General features: G+C 40.9%; 2 protein-coding genes across 4 annotated transcripts in view; one reads left to right on the top strand and one right to left on the bottom strand.

Annotated features, from left to right (window-relative positions):
- Positions 1–735: 735 nt before the first annotated feature.
- rnf34b (ring finger protein 34b) lies at positions 736–13793 on the top strand. Of its 3 annotated transcripts, none has more exons than XM_020585733.1 (8): positions 736–853; positions 7616–7834; positions 9023–9511; positions 10386–10448; positions 10561–10762; positions 10859–10882; positions 11097–11138; positions 12342–13793. In XM_020585733.1, the coding sequence occupies exons 1-8, from the start codon at positions 848–850 to the stop codon at positions 12524–12526; spliced, it is 1230 nt and encodes a 409-aa protein (XP_020441389.1). In that variant the 5' UTR covers positions 736–847; the 3' UTR covers positions 12527–13793. The 3 variants fall into 3 exon arrangements, with proteins under 3 accessions (XP_020441389.1, XP_020441392.1, XP_020441391.1); XM_020585736.1 differs by having other exon boundaries at positions 11125–11138; positions 12342–12527; XM_020585735.1 differs by lacking the exon at positions 11097–11138.
- Positions 13794–16292: 2499 nt separating this feature from the next.
- kdm2bb (lysine (K)-specific demethylase 2Bb) overlaps positions 16293–19237 on the bottom strand; it is a 23208-nt gene continuing 20263 nt past the window's right edge. The window contains 2 exon segments of the mRNA XM_020585732.1: positions 16293–17188; positions 18359–18577. Coding sequence (XP_020441388.1) covers positions 17007–17188; positions 18359–18577 — 401 coding nt within the window. The 3' untranslated portion in view covers positions 16293–17006.

The following is a 19237-nucleotide window of genomic DNA, read 5'->3' as shown; positions in this document are numbered from 1 at the left end:
GTGTTTTTGCACCACTGCCACAACAGTTCCATAACTTATAATAAATACAGTAAGAACATCATGAGCAGAGATACTCTCCTGCGGCTCGGTTATGTCTTGGATGATGATGATAATAATAATAATGTGATGGCGGTATCTGCTGCCCCCTGCGGGCTCACAGCGGGTACTGGCGATGTAATAAAAGAAAAGCCCTCTAATCTCCGAAGCACAGACTTCAGCCTTGTGTGTATACTTATGCACGGGCGCATACACACGTGTGCACACATAGGCTAGATATGGGCGTAAAGAACGAATAACCGCACTAACCTATGATACGAAGCCAAATAAAAATAACTCTGCATGCGTTGGGTACAGAGGTTATGCTTGATTTGTTTCCTCTGACTGAAATTAGACCATGAAAAAAACACAAAAACAAATAATATTTGTGGAAAAAAGCAGAAAACCTAAAATACTTGATTATACAGTGAACCAAAATCGAAGCAAGGCTGTTGGAGCTGAGCGCTTTGCTTGACACACTTCCTGGTAGTGAAAAATTAAACTAATTCGCTAAAATAAACTGTGAAATAAGCCGTGAAAATAGCATGGTGCGTGTGCGAGGCTCACATGCGTCTCTACGCACGGCACCGAACGTCCACTCCAGTGATGTGTTAAAGCGGATTGGCTGCTAAAGATGCAAGCGTCTGTGTGCGCTCTGTGGTTGGTTGCGGCTCTCCTGGCCATTACGTTATGCTTACTCCACATACACAGGCAGCTTGTGAGAGGGAAGACGTAATGGTATGATTCCTTGTGTCTTTGCAATGGTCGTCGTTCTGACATTACTCGGCAAATTCCTCTAACCGGAGGTACAATGAAGGTATGTGACTTCCATCTGCAATTCCTTTTTGATTTGGATCCATTTCTGAGGTTCCTTCCTTGTGTTTTGCGCATGGTGCTGCACCAACAAGCAGGGAACACATCCATCCCAATGTTAATTAATTTCATTTGGGTGCACATACTTCAACAGGCTTGCATTTTAATGTAACATCGACTGTTTTAATTTGAACTTGTCATCAGAGATCTACTTATCTACTGCCCTTCCAGCTTGTTATTTTACTGGCGAGCTTGCAAACCTGGAAATACCTTTCCTGCATCTTCAGCCGTCCTGAGGAACAGCGTGTACAGCGTGTAGCCTTTTAATGGGCTTGATTTGATCCCAGTGTGATAGTTTAGTGGAATAAAGCCGCCGGAGCGACGTCCATTCACACTGTAATCCGCTTTAATGAGAGAGAGAGAGAGAGACTGCGGCCAGAGAGTGAATGAGTGCGGGAATGTTTGGGACACGTCTCGGTGTATACAGAGAGGATTACCTCTCAGGTCTGTGGAGGTTCACCGGAGTCTCCTTCCTGTCAGTGGAGGGTGTGTGTGTGTGTGTGTGTGTGTGTGTGTGTGTGTGTGTGTGTGTGTCGTAACAGATAGGCTGCAACACAAGGAGGAGAGGTGAAGATGTTGTCTGGCAGCTCGAGCCCTGGACTGATAATGATGAAGATGATGGCGATGATGTCATTGATTTTGTGGTGGCAGTGACGGTGAAAGTTGAGGTGCAGGCAGCACTGCCACTACAACAATCACCAGCATCATTAGCGCTATGTACACACAGCATGCAAAACTAACACGCTTCTCTTTGAGGCGGTTCATCAGCTGTTATTTCAGTTAAACAGTTTGTGATTGGGTGCATCCAGTTTGAAGCTGCTTCCGTGCATTACTGAAAGATGGAAATAATATAACTAGAGGTGCAAAAAAACTACATTCACTCACATAGACCGCACTGTCTTGAAGTGCAAGCGAGTATTTATTCTGTTTCACTTTTACCCCACTACATTTCTAAATGAAGTATTGTAGTATATGTACCTAGACAAAGTGTTTCCCTGAGGAGCAACTGGAAGCTAGATAGCTGGGAACTTTGCTCTGGCTGGTCAGGTAGTTTTTATCTAAATATCCCACATTCTATGGAGCTAGGAGGAGAAGAAAATCTGTCTGCTGGTCTTTTATTTTGTTCAAATAAGTTATTTTCACCCCATTCTCAAACAACACTTCTTGTAGGAATGTGGACCTTCTCTTGAGGTTTGAATTCCACTTTGGGCGTTCACTGTAAAAATGATGGCGTCCCTTAGTTGGCTACTTATCTGACCAGAAGACTGGGGAACTCTCTCTCCTCTGCACTGTATAATCATTAAAGTATTTCTACAGGTGCAGTTGGTTACTTTTTACTACTCGTACACAGTGCAACAGTAACGTAACACTGAAAAGATCCATTCTTCACAATGAATAATTCACTTTTGATACCAATTTTCTGCAGGTATGTCAGTAAAATTGTATATGCAGTAGGTGAATCATTTGGATACCAGAGGTGCTTAAGTCTTGTGGACGGTGCAGTTAATTTACCTAAGGCACATCATCATCACTGTGTCCCAGGCAGAGAAACAAAATGGACATGGTGTTTCATTGACTAATCGAGTTTAAATAGAAAAGCAGCTTTTCTGCCCCTGTGGAACGGAGCGTGTCAGCCGAAATCTCAAAATGGGAAAGACTGCCATACGGTACAGAACGTGTTACGAATGCCACTTTAATCTGGGACAGACCAACTATGATTTGGTCTGTGGTATTTTAACATTTTTAACTTTCCATTCAGAATCCTTTTAACATTTAAATTCACCATGGTCAGTAAACACATCATGTATGCCATGGACACAAATACTCACTTATCCCCTACTAAAATGATGAGATGCAGCACATTGGATCATACTTCATTCCAAATGAGACTAAGCTCACCTGGGGCCTGACTTCTAAAGTGGATGAAGAAGTCTGAAGCTACAGTATAAAGAGTGTCCAGAGGGCATAGCAGATTTCTGGTGGTGGCTGTAAAACAGTCCACTCATGTTTTGATATTGCAGGACAATCTCCTTCAGCAGCCAATATGTGTTTGTTTTGCTGCACCAGAAGTATTCTCAAGGATAAATCCTTCCCAAGTCGTCGTGTGCCTTTGGAGTAAACTGTGTAAATCTGTTATTTCACTAGCAGGGACCTGCCCTCACTAACTACAAATGGAAGTAGAAGGTTGAATGAATGAACTATAAGGATACTGAATGCTTGTGTATATGTGGTTGCTTGTGCGTAACAAAAAGCAGAAGCAAAAGAGTGGAGGCCTTAGTGGGTTAAATAGTATGAAAATGGAAGAGGCGTGGTTCGGGTCAGGTCCCGCTCCCGAACTTCAGATAATTACATTATCTGGATTTGGCACAGAGAAATCCATCCTTAACTGATAACAGCTTGAGTTTTATGTGTTTGTTTGCAGGCTCTAACTGATGCCATTAAATCATGCACTTCTATTTTAGTATGTGCAATTTAAATGACTTATTCCATTTAATCTTATGGGTGTTTAAATGACTTATTCCATTTAATCTTAGCATTTCAGACGAACAAGAAAAGGTGTTCAGTTAATTTGTTTATTTTCTCTGACAGTCTGAACAGCCAGGCTGCAGAGTTCACTTTTCACAGTGTGAGTGACATTTTGACTTGATGCCAGAGCAGACAAAAAGAAATGAAATGTGAGAGAGAGAGACTGGAAGGTGGAAAGATAGGTAAAGACGGACCTCGCTACAAAATGTATGATCGTGCACGGCTGTTTATTCTCCGTTCGGTACATATCAATGTATTGTCATTCTTGCAAATGCATAGACAATATATACTATGAAGTGACAGAACCATCAGACATATTCTTTGATCGTTTATACATATGTAGCTATAATCTTAACAGAGTACATGATCCAGTGTTCACAGCATGCCTACGTTACCCACAATGCAAGTCAAGCCCAATGTGTGTATGCTAGTGGCAGTTAATTTTACCTGGAGCCAGAGGAGATGATCCAGGAGCGGACTGCAGACGTCTTTCTAACTCTACCTCCAGATTTGTTTGTACTTTTTAAACTTCTAGTCTACAGACCAGACCAACATAGACTGAAGGGACATCACATGATTTATCAGACATCCCACATCTCTTTCTGGAACCTTAGTGGCTTTATACAACTTTTATATATTAGTACTCCCCCAAACCAGTAAACAAACACTGTCTAAAATCAGTGGAGCTCTCCTTGTAGTGATATCATCTGCCAAGATAACCTGTTGCTGTTATAGCTTCAAACGTTTTCACGCTTCCTCGACAGCCAAACGTGACAGGTTTTCACAGGCTGTGTACTTGTGATAGGTAAACCGAACTTTCTAGGTAACTTTAGATGTAGTATTGTTTCCCTCATGGATAATAAAATTTATCAAGTAATATTAAAGTTAAAATTACACAAATGCATCAGTCAACTCTATCTGGTTTTGTTTGGAGTTCTACTTAGCATCAGCGTCAGACTTCTTGACATCACACACATAGTTCTTGTTGAATGCTCCAGTATCTACATGACCCATTTACAGTAGGCCCCCTGTGGTTCGACACATCCATGTTGATGCGGTCTTTGAGATTTGATCCTCAGAAGCTGATTTTATGAGGTCACTGTTCAGCCATACAAGGCCTGAGCCGGTGGGTCTCTAAATCTGTGCCTCAGTAACTTTTTGCTACTTTCCCCTTTTAATAGCTTCATGCTTGTTTTGAGGGCGACACGGTGAGCAGTGATTAGCCAGAAGGACCTGGGTTCGAGCCCCAGCCGACCAAGTACCTTTCTGTGTGGAGTTTGCATGTTCTCCCTGTGCTTGTGTGGGTTCTCTCCGGGTGCTCCAACTTCCTCCCACAGTCCAAAGACATGCATCTTAGGTTGACTGGTGACTCTAAATTGCCCGTAGGAGTGAGTGTGAGTGTGTGTGGGCGTCTGTCTCTGTGCGTGAGCCCTGTGATAGGCTGGCAACCTGTCCGGGGTGTACCCCACCTCTCACCCAGTGTCAGCTGGGATAGGCTCCTGCCCCCCTTCCCTGATCCCCTTCAAGATAAGTGGTATAGATAATGGATGGATGGATGTTTGTTTTGAGCACACTGGAGCTGGATTGTTTGCTGATCAAATTCCAGCAGCAGTGTGAGCCATATCACAGTTATTTGGCCAAGACCTGACACCCAAGGGTGGCTGAAATGACAAAAATCAGACTGTAGAGAAACTATAACTGATGCAACCAAAAATAAAACTCTGTACTACATGTGATGTTTGCTCTTGTCACTTGTTTGTTCGGGACTCCCTGCCTGCACAGCTTACAGTGTGTTAATTGAAGTGACAGAGGGAACTTGTGCTGCTGGCCTCAAGCCAGGAACGACTGATTTTTATGAGCAGACTGCAGCGGCTCCTCATCCTGGAGAATGCAGTAAATATTTCTTTTAGTGGCTTCGTTCTCAGACAAGGACAGCTGTGTCTGAGCATCACTTGAAGTTTAAGCCTCAGGTGAATAATTCAAATTGTTATGCATCATGGCCCTCACAAAACTAAAGGCATTTATCATGATAAAGTGAAGAAATTTAACTGAGAACAATCAGACATACATTTAATACAATCTATCAAGAGCTGAAACCAAATATAGCACAAAAAGCATTTTACAATAAAATAGAAAATAAATCATGTTGCTCAAAAGTGATCTATATAAAAAAAAAAATCCAATCGCTTGTGACATTATGAAAATGGAGGCAATTCAACAAAACTAAAAACAAAGTTGGTTAAATCCTTATAATCAACTTCTTTGCCTAAAGTATCTTAAAGTTAGGGTTTTCCAATACACTTAACAACATAAATTCATAAAATATTAGTGGTGAAACATTTGGTTGATTGACAGGAAATTAACGATTTTAATCATTCTTAAAAACATGTTTGTGAATTATCAAGGAAAAAATATAAAAGTATTACCACCTTCAGATTTTCATACTTGATGATTTGCAGATTAGTATCTGTTTTATATCAACTACAAGTGGAAATCTTTTAGGTTTTAGTCTGTTAATGATCTGAACTTTGAAAACTCCTTCTGTCTGACTGCAGCAGGAGCAGATCCTCCTCCTCGTCACTGGAGCTCCACATATAGTCCCTGTTTTCCTAAGGTTACATAATGAATCCCTAAGCAGATGGGTGAGGCCAGATCACAGGGTGTTTGTGACAAGTCCGAGCAGAGCACTCCCTTAAGACGGGATGTGGCAGGACCCTGTGAATTCCATTGTTTTCCACATAGAGCCGGGAACCGCAGAGGGCTTACATTATGCCTGTGTCAGCTATTGATTGTGCAGGCTGGGGAACAACAGAAGACATATTCTCTCCTCACTGTCCTCCCCCTCCCTCCACCTCTCATCAATATGCACCCAGGAGCCATCACGCCATCTTTGCTCCCCGTCTCTGGCCTGTCTTGTGGTCAGCAAACAGGATCCGAGTCATTCTTTCTGTGTGGACACTTGCTTCAACTTTACAGACGGAGTACACTAACTTGAAGCTAGTTCGTGTGTTTCCTCAGGACATACAGAGGCAACATATCATTCACCTCTTGCCGATTGACCCTCACAAGCTTTATTTTGTGGTTTAGACCACTCGCATATCCTCTGCTTCTATGTAGCTTATGTGTTTATCAAATTGAGAGAAATAATGCAGTGACTGAGAAATTCAATCCACTGATCTTTAAGGAGAGCATCATTAATAGGAGCTTTTAGAGCCTACTAATGTATAATTATCCCTAACCTCAATGACTCTTAAAGAGCACTCTGAATAATGTGCTGCTCAGGATCTTTCTCTCTCCTCTCTCTTTCTCATTCATCCTCTTTCCGTACCAAGGGAGAATATCTCCTCGAGCCATTTGGCCTGTTACAGAGCACTGGGCCGCATGACACCGTATGGTTCAGATCAGTGTCATGATATTAATGAGAATGGTTTTTTTCTAATAGTGTGGTGATGCACAGAAAGGAGGTCAGTAAGATAACAATTTAAACAAAATGATGTAACTCCACACACAAGACATCACTGAATTGAATATTACTGTAAAATAATAATTTGCTCTGCCCTTCACAATCACAAATCTCGGCCCAGTTGTTGGGGGGACGGCATTCAGTCTTTTCTTGTTTAGATAATTTTCCTAAAAAGTGACTCGAGTTGATTATCAGTTAAAAATAAAAATAAAACATAATTTAATCATAAAGATGTATTGTTGGTAGCAGTTTGGATTTGTTGTCTAACATCTATACATTATATATAACACAATATTTACTATCTGTCAATAAATATTATTGCGTTAGTCCACCATAATTCAGCAATTTTGCCATTTTTTCTATACTAACATTATTATGGAAAGTATATTAAATTGAAATGTTTTTATTATTTGTTTTTAAATGATACAGTATAAATTTGTATAGTAGAAGAATATATTATTTCTATTTTATTTTAGTGGCAATCTCCAAGTTTCTGGTGTTTGAAAAGAGAATCAGCTGATGCAGTGTTTATATGATACTGTCAGAAAATGTGGATTAAGCTGAATTTTTCTAAGTTTAAAGCTGTTAATGGGGAATATAAATCATATTCACTGCATGTCTGTCACTGATGATAGAAGAGAGACGCTATAACAAGCCTTATTCTGCATTAGATCTCTCTAAAAGTGTGTGTTTGTGTTTCTGCTGTGAACTCCGTAGGCAGGGGCATCGTCCATGTGGGCATCATGCTGCGGTCTGCTGAACGAGGTGATGGGCACAGGCACGGTGCGGGCACAGCAGCCGGGGTTCGGAGCAGGGGCAGGGCCCTTCCGTTTTGCCCCCAGTGCTGGGTACTCTACCTACCCCCCCGCCAGCTCAGGGAGTGCTGGACAGCTGTGTAAGGCCTGTGGACTGGCCTTCTCTGTCTTCAGACGCAAGGTGAATAAGACTCGTGTGAGGGATGACAATTATCCAAAGACCAGCTGCTAAAAACAGTTCCATACAGTTAGAAATGACAGATTGTTAAGGCATATGACATCTGAAAACCATGCAGTGGTTTAGTCGATTAAATAAAGACCTTAGCAACTGAATATTTTCCAAAGCAAACTACATTTTGACTGACCACCAGCTGCCTGGTTTCACTTCATGTCAGTGAAAAATATAAAAATATAAAATAAAAATATAAAAATCAACTTTCAGAGACTGAGAAATTGTTAGAGTAATCCCTCACAGTCCACATTTAGCCAGAATTATATAACTATCGCATGCAGTTGTGAGAACGAGACTCTTCCTTCACGGTGCATTCATGGAAACATTCATAATTACTGAGTCACTTGCTGAACCAAGACATTTTAAATATAGAAAATAAAATATAGATATATTTTTTTTACACTTTAAGTAGGATTTTGAGCACAGGACTTATGTATATAGTCATAGCGGCACTTTCATGGGCTGTGCTCAGGATGGACACAGCTGAACGTGTCAAGAGTTCAGCTGCAGTGTATCTGCCTGGCAGTCCGACTCACCAAGACACCGATGAAGACGCTGCAGTGCGTCCTCTCTGGTCACTGCTTCACATTGCTCTATCGTCCCCCGCACACCAGTTGCCTTTCTGACAGTGGGTCCACTCCCTAGATACACACATTCGTGTCAGCGTGATATTTTCATAGTATAAAAGATGATGTTCTGGGGGAACAACAAAAAAAAGATCTGTCACAGAGAAAATGTGCTTCTGGGGTACCAGTGTGCACTGGTGATAAGAAAATGTTTATAGCTGTGGTCGACTTGTTTTCCTACTCATTGAAGTGTCAGTCTACTCAGCTGCTCCGTATCAGGAGACTTTGTTAAGCCTGCAAATGTCAAACATTACCAGGAGCTACCGGTTATTATTCTTTTCTTTATTCTTTCCTAGAAAATGACTGAGCACACAGGATATGAGCCACTGTCTCAGATAGAGCTTTGCGTTGCTCGTTGACAGAGAAATACGCTCAGATCCAGATGAGTCCAGGAAAAGCACACCATAATTAACAATAGCTACACCAGTATTAATATTAGTATTTGTTCATATCAGTTCAGGCAGCTCATAATCTTTTTTTATCAGTGAATCTCTTCTTTTTTCCTTTACAGCACATCTGCTGTGATTGTAAGAAGAGTTTCTGCGCCCTGTGTTCAGTGCTGCAGGAGAACTTGCGTTGCTGCATGACCTGCCACCTGCTGCGCGGCACAGCCTTCCAGCGGCCGCGGCTCATGCAGCTCAGAGTGAAAGACCTACGCCAGTACCTGCTGCTGCGCAACATCCCCACCGACACATGCAGAGAGAAAGAGGACCTGGTGGACCTAGTGCTCTGTCATCAGGGGCCGAGGGTGACCCCGAGACCAGTGGTGGAAGAGGAGGAGGAGGAAGAAGAAGAGGACGAGGAGGAGGAGGAGGACACACATGAGGAGGATGAGGAGGAGGATGAAGGGGGAGATGACACAGACAGTCTACACTCACTACCACACTCACACGCCACCACGCCCCCGTCCGCCACACGTTCCACCTCTGAACAGTCAGTTCTCTCCGCCTCTCAGGGAGATGTGCTCAGTCCAAGTGACAGCTCAGGGACCACCAACCAGGTCTGGCAAACACTGCTAACACCGTGTCCTGTTCAGACACACACACACACATCAGTTGTAAAAGCCTATACCCACCAGTTACAGTCCTCAGTAAATCAGTCATTCACTGATTTACAAACAAACGCCCCCTCATGCAAAACTTTGGATGGCACTTAGTTTATTTCATTCATCAACGTTATTCATGCTTTATTCTTTCCTTTTGGGGTGGGGGTGGGGGTTAGTACATAAGGAAGACAACCCTTCTAGACAATTCTTTACTTGATTTATCCAATTTTGTCTGAATATACAATGCACTGCATTTTTTTACTAACAAGCAAAACAAACAAAAATGGCCTGATAGGTAGATTTAGTCTATGAATATTGAAAATGCTATACCAAGGAGATTTTGATCCCGTTTGTTTTTGAGAGCAACAGATTTCAGTGTTATGTTGATCTTATATGGCATTTCCTCTTATTAGAACTATAGCAGCCTTGACAGAAATATGCACTCTCTGAGTGCTTTCTAGTACTTTCATATGTTTCAAATGGCTGAGTGAAGTCAAGGAGCTCTAGAATGGGTTTGGCGCTTTGCTGCCCACGTTGTCGTCCCTGAGGAATCTAGTCTGAGTGAAAGCATGGTGTCTGGGTGAGGGCAGGCATCTAGCACCACGATGCCAATGGAAACATTATCATCACATCTGCATTTGAGGGGGATGGAAGTCTGCTGAAATGTGCTGAAGCAGATGACTGGAGAGACAGAGTATTTTTACTTTTAATGGTACAGAAACAGATTGTGCATTCCAGTATGATATCATGGAGATTATTTTACCTCTTCACAAGGCGAGGGTTTAAAGTAGCTCAACTGACTCCAGTATGTTGATTTCCACTCACACAGGAGCGTGAAGATACTCCAACACCATCCCTCTTGAACCTTGAGTCTACTGAAAATATCATAGAGGTGCGGAACTTGTTATTTAAGCACATCTGCAGAAATGAACAGCCTTTATACTACAAGTAAACGAGAGTACAGTCCTACTGCTGATGTCATGACTCTGCTCTGTGGACTGTAGGTCAGTCCGGCGACACAGAGGAGGATCAGGGCCTCGTTGTCTGATCTGGACAACGAGGAGGCAATAGAAAACCTGTCCGTCCGCCAGCTGAAAGAGATTCTTGCCAGGAACTTTGTCAGTTACTCTGGCTGCTGTGAGAAGTGGGAACTGCTGGAGCGAGTGCATCGACTCTACAGAGAAAATGAGCAGAACAGGAAATCCAGTAAGCCATTTTTATAGATTTTACATCTAAATGTTACATTGTGACCTTTGGTGTTCTGTATAATAAAAAATTCTTCCTTTTCTCTTTTTCTTTTAGTGGAAAATGTGAGCATAACTGCAGGTAATTGTTCTTTCGATTATTATGTTTGTAGTTCTGATATGACAGTACTTGCATAGTTAGCTCCCACCTATAATGAAATAAACATTTAATGGAAAAACTGTTAAATTCTTGCTTCAGCATTGTTTTTTTGTTTTGTTTTTTTTGTTAAAAGGAAAGTTCACAGTTTCCAAAACTAATAGATTTTCTTTATCACTGCCCATTCTTATCTATAAAGTTGTTGCATATCCTCCACCTCTCTGCAGCAGTGGAGCTGGAGGTAAGATGTTTTTATGAAAAGCCACTTCACGGCACCCTGTGCATTCCACCTATGAACACATACCATAAATTGCACTGATCATGTCATGTAAATAAACAGTGCAAAGGCATGCTCCATGTTATCCTGTACATTGTCACATTATGGTCACGTGAGTCATCTATCTCCTATCTGGTTCAGTGTCTCCACATTGTGTTGCTCATGTTTCTTTTCAAGTGTGCATCATCTAATTTTCTTCAAAAGGTCAGCCTCTCATCCTGTCATCAATGCACTCTCTAAGAGCTTTTACCTCTTGATGAGCCATCATATTACTTCAGTGGCAGCATGTCTCCATCAGGTGTAATTACACTCCCAAGCTTCGTAGAGGCTGTCTTGTTGACATAAAAGGCTTGAGGGTCATATTAGCCCACTTATCAAGCAGACATGTAGGGACAGCAGGCAGGCCGCAGCTCTGATGGCTTGTTTAAGATGTGAGCAGCAGAAGCCACATCCAGGTCAAAGAGCTGATCAGTCAGCTGCCAGACCAGCTGAGTGCTTGATGTGTGTGTGTGTGTGTGTGTATAATTAATGGTTTATTCATTGACATCTACTTAAAATTAAAAGTAACCGATCAGTTGTTGTGAATGTGGAATATTCACTTGCTCATATGTGAAGAGCTTTTTCAGCTGTTATGGACTTTTGTTTAAATTTCCCTTTCTTTCTGGGCATTTTAAGGACATACAGTAGCATATTTGTCTAAAGAGCTTAGATTTAAATACTGCTGTTATTGTGTTTGTTTGTGGATTGAAATTATTTTCTTTATGGCTTAATGCTTTATTTTTATGTGAAGTCAAATGGCCCACCCCTGCATCACCTAAGATATCTCCAACTGCTGTGACTCATTTAGCTGTTTTCTGTTTGTCTGACTAGTAGAACCACACCGAATATCTCACAAGGCAATTTTGCCAAACTAGTTTAATACGTTTGGGCAATGCTGACAAAACATTGTGGACATTTACTGTCTGCTATAACCTGCTGGGGAAGTAGACATTTACCGCTCATGACCAACCAGAGGTGGCATGTTTGATATGCTGTTCACATGAGCCCTATTTTGGCCCAGTAGGACTGTTGAGCATTTGTACAACATCACTGAGCTCCATACACTTTGTTAATGAGCCTTACAGAGAACCATTGTTGATAAACATAATTTCACATTTCCATCCACAGATGGTGTCAAAGCTCAGCTGGTGGCTGATGAAAACCTGTGTCGCATCTGTATGGACGCCTTCATCGACTGCGTACTGCTGGAATGTGGTCACATGGTAACCTGCACCAAATGTGGAAAGAGGATGAGCGAGTGCCCCATCTGCAGGCAGTATGTAGTGCGGGCCGTGCACGTCTTCAAATCTTAAAACTCTGTGTGCGTGCGTGCGTCTGTGTGTGTCAGAGCAAGAACTGCCCGTGGGCGTGCGTGTGGTCCAAGCCCTGAATTTATCACTGAGGATAAACCGCTGCGCATGACGTCTCACAGGACCTAATGCTACAGCAGGCATGAGCAACTTCCCAGTCCTTGAAAAGAGACTGTTGCCTCTGGCCTACCAGTTTGTCCTCTCTCTCTCCCTCTACTTTACTAATTTATGTTTCAGCCCCACATCTCCTCCCTGCTGGACCATCATCAGCTGCACTGGGACACTCACTCTTTCTCTCTTTGGTCTTTCACAACACAGGAGAACACCCTGCCACCACTTTCTGGTCTGTTTAGGCTTTACTCACAGTAGAGGAGAGGAGCTGTAGATTCTTGAAGTGTTGTCAGGTTGTTCTGCGTGGTGAAGAGAAGTAGTGTGATGAAAAATATAAGATCACAGGGTTAGAGTCACTATGGTTTACAGAGTCACGCCACATGACCCCACGTTATCTCCCTCAGTGTTCTTTAGGATGTGCAATATCAGAAAAAAAGAAACTGTGTTTTTAGAAACTGTTTATTCATGAATCTGAACATCACACACTCTGAGTCATCTTGTCTCACACACAGGAGCGTGTGAGGTGCCAAATGTCATGCCTTTGAGTGATAAGTGGGGTTAAAATTTCACAGTATGATGTATCTCATAACCAGCAAACTTGGTATGATAGTTGACTCTTCTTTATGTTTTGTAAACTTTAGGAAATAGAAGTATGTACCTGTAAACCTTTGAACACTTACTGTGTGGAGGATGTGACTCCTGTTTCCTTAGATGTGACTTCTGCTGTGTGATGATGGCACAGAGAGTAAAACTCCTGCTTGCTCAAATCACGTGCTGCACTACATTCCTGTTACATCGACTGACCTGTGAAACAGCAGCGTGAGGCCCATTTCATAGTCTGTTCTGGTGCTTTCAGCCGCATTTCATGCTCTTCTTCAGCAGTTTCCTCATTTGTAATGGAGATGGTTCACATGACCTAAGGTGGGCATGTATGACGTGGAGATCGTCCGAATGGCCTCATCCTTGTAGTGAGGAAGACCATGAGGTGGAGCTGAAAGATTCAGAGAAATAAGTGGTCTGTGAGTTGAGATGGTGTTTTCATAACTTCCACCAAGCAATACCATTTCAGTTACAAGTCTACCAAGTGTGTTTGATGATGTTGTCCATGTCAAATCTTAGGTAGGTAACAGGTGCTACTTCCTTTTTACTCACTGTAGCATCAACACCTTGGTTTGACATGTTGTCTAGGTGTCCTTCCAACCATCCATCTCGCAGTGAAAGGTAGAGGAATCCTGGTTTACTCTGACCTGTTATGCAAATGAAACACTTTTTCTTGTCATAAGATCCAGTTAACTCCATTGTCCCTATGATATCTGTGTACACAGTATGCCTGTGGTATGTTTAAAAAAAGCTGAGTTGCTAAGTGAATTGCATACAGTAGATAGCTTATATTGTTGTTTACTGACAAGTAATTAAATGTATATTTTTCCATTTACTTGGGAGATGACATGATTTAAAATTCTAATTAGTACAGAGGTTTAAAAATTATAATATACTGTTTTTCAGAATGTATTTCTGCCACTTTTGGTCAGTCCTCTGATCATGTCACTCTCTCACCATTAAAGCTGCGTCATGGTCTCGCTTTCTAGCACTTTTTGTTGTCGTCTTCTTTGGATCCAAAACTGACACTGACACCATGCACTGTAACAAACGCTGTTACTCTGTAAGTCTGTTTGTTGCTGCTACTGTATCTCAAAGATGTCATTCATGGGCAGCTACAGTATTACCAGAGTACGATGGTATCATGAGCACTCATAATCCTGGATCTTTATATTTTGGAATGTTGAACATTTTTATTTTGGTAAACGAGAAAATGATGTATTAGATTCAATAAAATGCAGTACAAATCAGAAAGTAAAACCTTGCTCTTCATTTTGTAACTGGTCATACACTGGTTTTATTTACCATCAGCCAACACAGTAGCTGGGAAATGTAACACAAATGCTTAAGATTGTCATGGACTTAAATCCCATTTTGCTACTATTTATGGTGGCTATTGTTTTTCTGCATTAGCCATTCAGTGCATTTACATTCTGTAATGAACTTTCTATGTGGTTGTTTGCGTTGTTAGTGGCAGTTTACACCGTTCCCACCCTGGATTCAACTTGCCCACCTACGCTAACCTAGAACGCGAGTTTTTGTGCACTCTGTAAACACATACACCTGTTCTGTTGTATTTGCCTGTAATGTTAAATCACTCTTGTTGTCACCAAATCAAACATGACTGAAATCTAAGTGATTAAAACTAAAAAAAGAAGAGAAAAAACCCAAAAGGCAATGTTGACACAAATCTGTGTTTAAAATGAATGTAATATCTCTAAGGTTCACTTAACCTTTCCTAGAGGCTTTACATGTACATTATGTACAGACAGAACATTTACAGTAACATACCAAAATATTTTATGGAGACGGTTGTTTAAGAAAACAAATAAAATCTGAATGTAAACCCATCCACTGAACTATATTAACCACTATTCAGAAGTTACACAAAAACCTTTAAAGACTTACTTTTTAAAAAGTTGCAAACCTATTGAATCATTACACAGTAAAGTCTGAAAGTTTTTAGAGACGTTCCAACAGCAAAATTTGTCACTTCTGTATGACTTTAAACATCATGTTGACAAATACATGTGCACAGTAAGAACAATACATCTGAAAACTGAATAATGCCATTAAGTTGCAATGTCCTGTAACACAAATGTCATTAAAAAAAATCGAACATTTGAACAATTTTAAAGAAAACAGCCAGTGTAAATAAATGTCCATCTCGGTCTCTAAAAATAAATCAATTATGTTTACATTTACACAACTCTTTCAGGAAAGATGCTTTTGTAGGCTTTTCACATATAGCACAGGGAGTACACACATACAGAGCCTATGAACCTCTATGTAGTAAACAACTCTGTATATTGTCTTTGGCCCTAGGACAGAGTTTTTGACCTGGGGGTCTGAACCCACGCCTGGAGACTGGCATGGATTTGCTTGACTGATTCTGGTTTATGTTTTGAATAAAATCTGTTCTTTCCCTGCCATTAGAAACAGAACCCGTCCCCATGCTACTACCAAATTTCTGGGGTCACTGGGATTTTGGGGTATATGCTATAAACAAGGTTAAATGTGAAAAAGCAGAGAAACAGTCCTTTTTTATTCATCTTTTTGCCTCTTGTCTGTTTGATTACAATTTATGGCTCATGAAAAAACTGACAAAACTCTGCACACCTTTGATTGTATGACAAGTGCATTGGAGGAAGACAGCAAATTGCAAAAACATTTTTTATGTTTTTGCCGTTTATGGTTCACAGAAGAAAGCAGTTGCATCTAAAATATTCTAACCCTGGGCTTTTCTTTATTTCTTGCATCATTCAGCACCAAGTCTCATTTTATCTTATGTAGTTCAGCTAAAACCAGGAGTAAACAAGTGGTTATATTGTTTAACAGTAACCAGATCTACTGACTGGCGTGTAAACAGATTTCTTCGCTGCATGCAGAGATAAAAAGCCTCCCTTTACAAAGCACCAATAATACTAAAGAGTGATGGAGACTGACAGTCAACTTTGTATGCAGGTATACCTTAATATAACCCAGTAACTACAGTACAAGCTGTTAGTAGGATTAGCAGAACAATTTAGTGTTGAAAAAAATATACTTTATACACTGTTTAGTGTATGTGTGAATACATTCATGTATTCATATTTACTGTATCAGTGCAAATAACTTTTTAAATTTTCTTCTACATATCTCATCCACAAGGACAAAATAACATTATATACACGAAACGTACAAAATGTACAGTACCTTTGTCTGATCAGAAACAGGGCACTGACACATAATTGAAAAAGAAGAATCACCCACACAAACACAAGCTACCATCCTACAGTTTGGCAACAAATGGTTAGATTTGTGCCACTCGGTAATAAAGAGCTTGACAGTAATGCTGAGTGATTATCTGTTCCAACAGTATGATACTGTACACTGGTGCATTCAATACTGCACATAAATGTATGAAACAATTTCTGATACAAAAATATTACTCTATAAAGCAATAGATCTTGCACTGGAACAAAAAAATAATCTATGAACACCAAAAGATAATCATGATACAACACATAAACAATCAACATAAAGAAATAAATAGCTTATAAACAGGTGCAAACAACAACAAAAACATTTTTGCAATATTGCCTTTGTTGGACAAGATTTCGTTTTTACATTCTAGCTTAGCAGCGCAGCTTCCCTTTACATCACTTTTACAGTGTTCAGTAGTCTGCAGAAACAGCAGCTTTCCCCACAAGCACACAGTCATCTGCTGCCGCCGTGTGGGGAGCAGGCTTCACCACATGGCGATGTCACATGGCCTTCCATGTTCCCATACCTAGCTGATCTTTTGCAGTAGTTTCTCTTCTATTAGTTCAAACTGCACGCTGACTGACATTTCTGCGATGAACTGGTCACATCCTTCTTTGGTCACCTGTTTGCAGTATCGCAAGTCGATATGACATATGCTTCCACAGCGCTTGAAATAGGTCAGCGACTGGTCTGTGACCCTGTTACAGACTGCAGGAGGAGAAAGTGGGTTAGAAAAAAATAACAAATGATGTGTAACGAGTCACCTGTACTGACATAAGCTATGGCAAGCATGGATTAATCAATCCTGTTCATGTAAGCCTCATTGTAGTGTTTGGGGACAAATATTACACCCATCAGAAAGCCCAATGCATTTGCCTTTCAGTGATTTCCATAATGGCCCTTTGATTCAAGGCTTTTAACTTTTAACAGCACTCCAGAGAGACAACAAGAATAAGATTGTTTTAGTATCTGTGCACTCTACAGTAAGTGATCAAATCATTTTTGATGTGATTTCGGGGGCGGCTGTGGCTCAGGAGGTAGAGCGGGTCGTTTCCTAACTGGAGGATTAGCGGTTCGATTCCAGTCAACATCCAGTCATCCAGTCAACATTTCGAAGTGTCCTTGAGCAAGACACTGAACCCCCAGTTGCTCCCGGTGATGTCACTGGTGTGTGAGTGTTTGGGAGTGTGAATGGGTGAATGGCCAAATAGTGTGAAAGCACTTTGAGTGTGCTGTAAAGCATAGAAAGGCACTATACAAATATACAGTAAGACCATTTCATGGCTCTAATAGCGCAGCAAGAAGTAACAGCTTTTGAAATGATCATGAAGTTCAATCAACATCTTGCAAACAGTTTCAACAAAAGCCAACCATTATCTTCATGGAGAGAGGATTTATTGAAAGCATTCATTGTGCTATAGTATACTGAAGTAAACGGAAATACAATCCCAACAAATCAATATAGATGTTTAAATTGATCTCATACCACACTTTCCAGACAAACCTTGTTTTCAGGTTTCAAATCTCTCCCTGCTGACCACAGTGTTACCATTTTAACAAAGGTGACTAAATGTTCAATATGCTCCATTGCACAATGCAACCGTCACAACCTCCAGACTGATTTTCTATCTGTGCCAACATGAAATGAAACAAGTCGCTGTCTGGAAGGTGGGAAATCAATATACAACATGCTTTGGAGAATGTTCTACAGTACTGTAAAGTACATGTGTTTTGTGGTTAATGAGGTCAAATGTGCAGAAAAACGCCATTATGGCCCTAAAAGCAAATATTTAAATGAAATCTGTGGGACTGGTTTATAAATTTACTGGAAGTATTATACACTGCAAATAGAGACGGTAACTCAAGATGTGGCAGTACCTGACAGGTTGATGTCAGTGAGTGAATCTCTGGTGGTCGTCCCTGCAGCAGTCAGGATGTTGACAGACTGGTCAGTGACGTGGTTACAATAGCTGAGGTCCAGCTTGGACAACAAGGGCATATAATGAATGATGAGGCGCAGAGATGTGTCTGTGATGTCCAACCCTGCCAGACGCAGGTCCTCCACGTTACGCAGCTTACTCCTGTTGTCTAGCTGACCTACAACATTTTTGTAAACAAGGAAAGAAGATTAACAGAGGCACAGAGGAAGAAAAGAGACTATTTAATATGTCTGACCATACTGTATAACTAGCCTTCCTCTGTGCCACAAATCTTCATTGTATCCAACAACAATTATGAACACATCATTGTAGTTTCCCTGGCTCACAAGCTCCTTCATTAGCAGTAACACAAGGCAAGGCAAGTTTCTTTACATAGCACATTTTCATATGCAATAGCAATTCAAAGCGCTAAATCACACAGAAGGATAACACATTAAAATGCATATATAGATAAATCATTAGAGTGCAAAGGAGATAAAACATTAAATATTAATTCAAAGCAACAATTACATGATAGTACAAGCAGTAGCATGCATGATACCTAATACTTTTAGTATAGCTGTGGCAGACTGTGGATTCTCACTGTGCTGCAGTTTACTTAGTCAGTCCCACAGTCACTATCTTGCTGCTGTACATACATTAGATGTGCATTAGTCCGCAGCTGAAAATAGTGCCCAGCAATAACATTATTTACTCCTGTTTGAGTAATGCTGGCTAAAAACTACAGTGCCTAGCTGCTTTAGGAAATGACTCAGCCTTTTGTTAGATATAAAACTATATATATGAGCCATTTTTAAATACTTATGTCTTCAGCAGG

Source organism: Monopterus albus, unplaced genomic scaffold, assembly GCF_001952655.1.
Source record: "Monopterus albus unplaced genomic scaffold, M_albus_1.0 scaffold375.1, whole genome shotgun sequence".
Lineage (NCBI taxonomy): Eukaryota > Metazoa > Chordata > Actinopteri > Synbranchiformes > Synbranchidae > Monopterus > Monopterus albus.
The sequence above is the reverse complement of the archived record's forward strand: the minus strand, read 5'-3'. Positions and strand labels throughout refer to the sequence as shown.

Bases quoted from the DNA above. Each gene is read 5' to 3' on its own strand.
- rnf34b (XM_020585733.1), top strand. The intron at 7,835-9,022 runs GTGAATAAGACT...TTTCCTTTACAG, and splicing joins TCTCTGTCTTCAGACGCAAG to CACATCTGCTGTGATTGTAA. The intron at 9,512-10,385 runs GTCTGGCAAACA...CCACTCACACAG, and splicing joins GCTCAGGGACCACCAACCAG to GAGCGTGAAGATACTCCAAC.